Consider the following 1,955-nt stretch of genomic DNA (forward strand, 5'->3'; position numbering starts at 1 on the left):
TACCACAGTACTGACTGCTGTCTCTCAACTAGACTGTCTGATAACATCTTTAAGATTCTTGAACGAGTTAATAACGAATAATTTTCTCAGCCTAAAAAATATTGTCTCACAGAAATATCATCATTTTATGTGAATGAACCGAAGAACTGATGTGGCAGGGCAGTCATACCATGACCCTTTGTATCGAGCCCTTTATTTCCATGCAGAATGGCAGCTTCCAACCTCAGTGATGATGGTCTCCCAGCCACTCTGTTCCTGACAGGGATCCCAGGGCTGGAGTGGGCCCACGTCTGGATTGCCATCCCCTTCTGTGCCGTGTATCTGGTAGCTCTGGCTGGGAATGCTGCTCTCATCCTGGTCATTGCGACAGACAGTGCTCTTCATGCACCCATGTACTGCTTCCTGTGTCTTCTCTCACTCACTGACCTGGCTCTCAGCTCTACCACTGTGCCCAAAATGCTGGCCATTTTGTGGCTCCATGCTGGTGAGATTTCCTTTGGTGGATGCCTGGCACAGATGTTTTGTGTCCATTCTATCTATGCTCTGGAGTCCTCAGTTCTTCTTGCCATGGCCTTTGATCGCTACGTGGCTATCTGCAACCCACTGAGATATACAACCATTCTCAACCATACCGTAATAGGCAAAATTGGCTTTGCTGGGCTTTTCCGTAGTGTGGCCATCGTCTCCCCATTCATCTTCTTGCGGAGGCGACTGCCTTACTGTGGTCACCATGTCATGGCACACACGTACTGTGAGCACATGGGCATCGCTCGCCTGGCCTGTGCCAACATCACTGTCAATATTGTCTATGGGCTGACTGTGGCTCTGCTGGCCATGGGTCTGGATTCCATCCTCATTGCCATTTCCTATGGCTTTATCCTCCATGCTGTTTTCCACCTGCCATCTCAAGATGCCAGGCACAAGGCTCTGAGTACCTGTGGTTCCCACCTCGGAGTCATCCTGGTCTTCTACATTCCTGCCTTCTTCTCCTTCCTCACCCACCGCTTTGGGCAGCACCGAGTCCCCAAGAATGTGCACATCTTTCTGGCAAACCTCTATGTTCTGGTGCCTCCTTTGCTTAACCCAATCATCTATGGTGTTAGGACCAAGGAGATCCGGAGTCGCCTTCTGAGACTGCTTCACCTGGGGAAAATTTTAACGTGATATTTGAGCAGTTTGGAGATAAGGAAAATAAGTGGGTATGGTAGCTGTCTAGGTGCATTTACATGGATGGAGATCTCTGATATACCAGAAATGTCTTACAGGAGATGAAGCACTGGAAAAAAAGAGAAAGTTAGATGAATTGAAGGTTTCAAAAATTATATCGAACACACCATGATCCTAAGGCTCCCAGTATAACTCTGAAGAGCTTAGAAAGATGATAGTATTTTTACTCTTGGGAATATTTTACAATTAGGAATAAGCACGCCTTGGAGAAAACTCAGCAACTATGATATGCCAGTGTAGAATGTGCCTAACATTTTTTTCTTTTGCTGCAAATGTTTCTGTGACTTACTAACGATCAAGTCAATTCCTCTTCTTAATTGAGTCCAGGCTTCATACTGGAATATTCTTCTGTGAGTCCAAGTTTAAAAAAAAAATGAACATTTGAGGTAAATTTCATCTGATTTCCAATGCTTTGGGTAGCCATGAAGAACACAAAGTCTAAAGTTAGAGTACCTGGGTTTGAGTCCTTGTTCCTCTGCTTACTAGTTTTCTGGCCTTGAACATGTTGCTCAATCTTTCTGTGTCTCGGATTAACCAACTATCAAAAGGATGATGTTAATATCTGACTCTTTTTTTTAAATATCTAACTCTTAATGCTATTTCTAAGATTAAGTAAGTTAACAAATGTAGGAAACTCAAGATAGTGGATACATGTAAAATTATCAATCAATAAATAAGAGAATCTTATATAAACTTGAAAATTATTAGCAAACTCATAAGTTATTTAG

The 1,955-nt window shown here is 43.2% G+C and overlaps 1 protein-coding gene across 1 annotated transcript; it reads left to right on the forward strand.

Moving 5' to 3' along the window:
* Window positions 1-207: 207 nt before the first annotated feature.
* LOC125079753 (olfactory receptor 52D1) lies at window positions 208-1,164 on the forward strand. The gene has a single exon (XM_047693520.1). The coding sequence runs from the start codon at window positions 208-210 to the stop codon at window positions 1,162-1,164; it is 957 nt and encodes a 318-aa protein (XP_047549476.1).
* Window positions 1,165-1,955: the final 791 nt, after the last annotated feature.

The sequence above is a fragment of the Lutra lutra genome, chromosome 10 (assembly GCF_902655055.1).
Source record: "Lutra lutra chromosome 10, mLutLut1.2, whole genome shotgun sequence".
Lineage (NCBI taxonomy): Eukaryota > Metazoa > Chordata > Mammalia > Carnivora > Mustelidae > Lutra > Lutra lutra.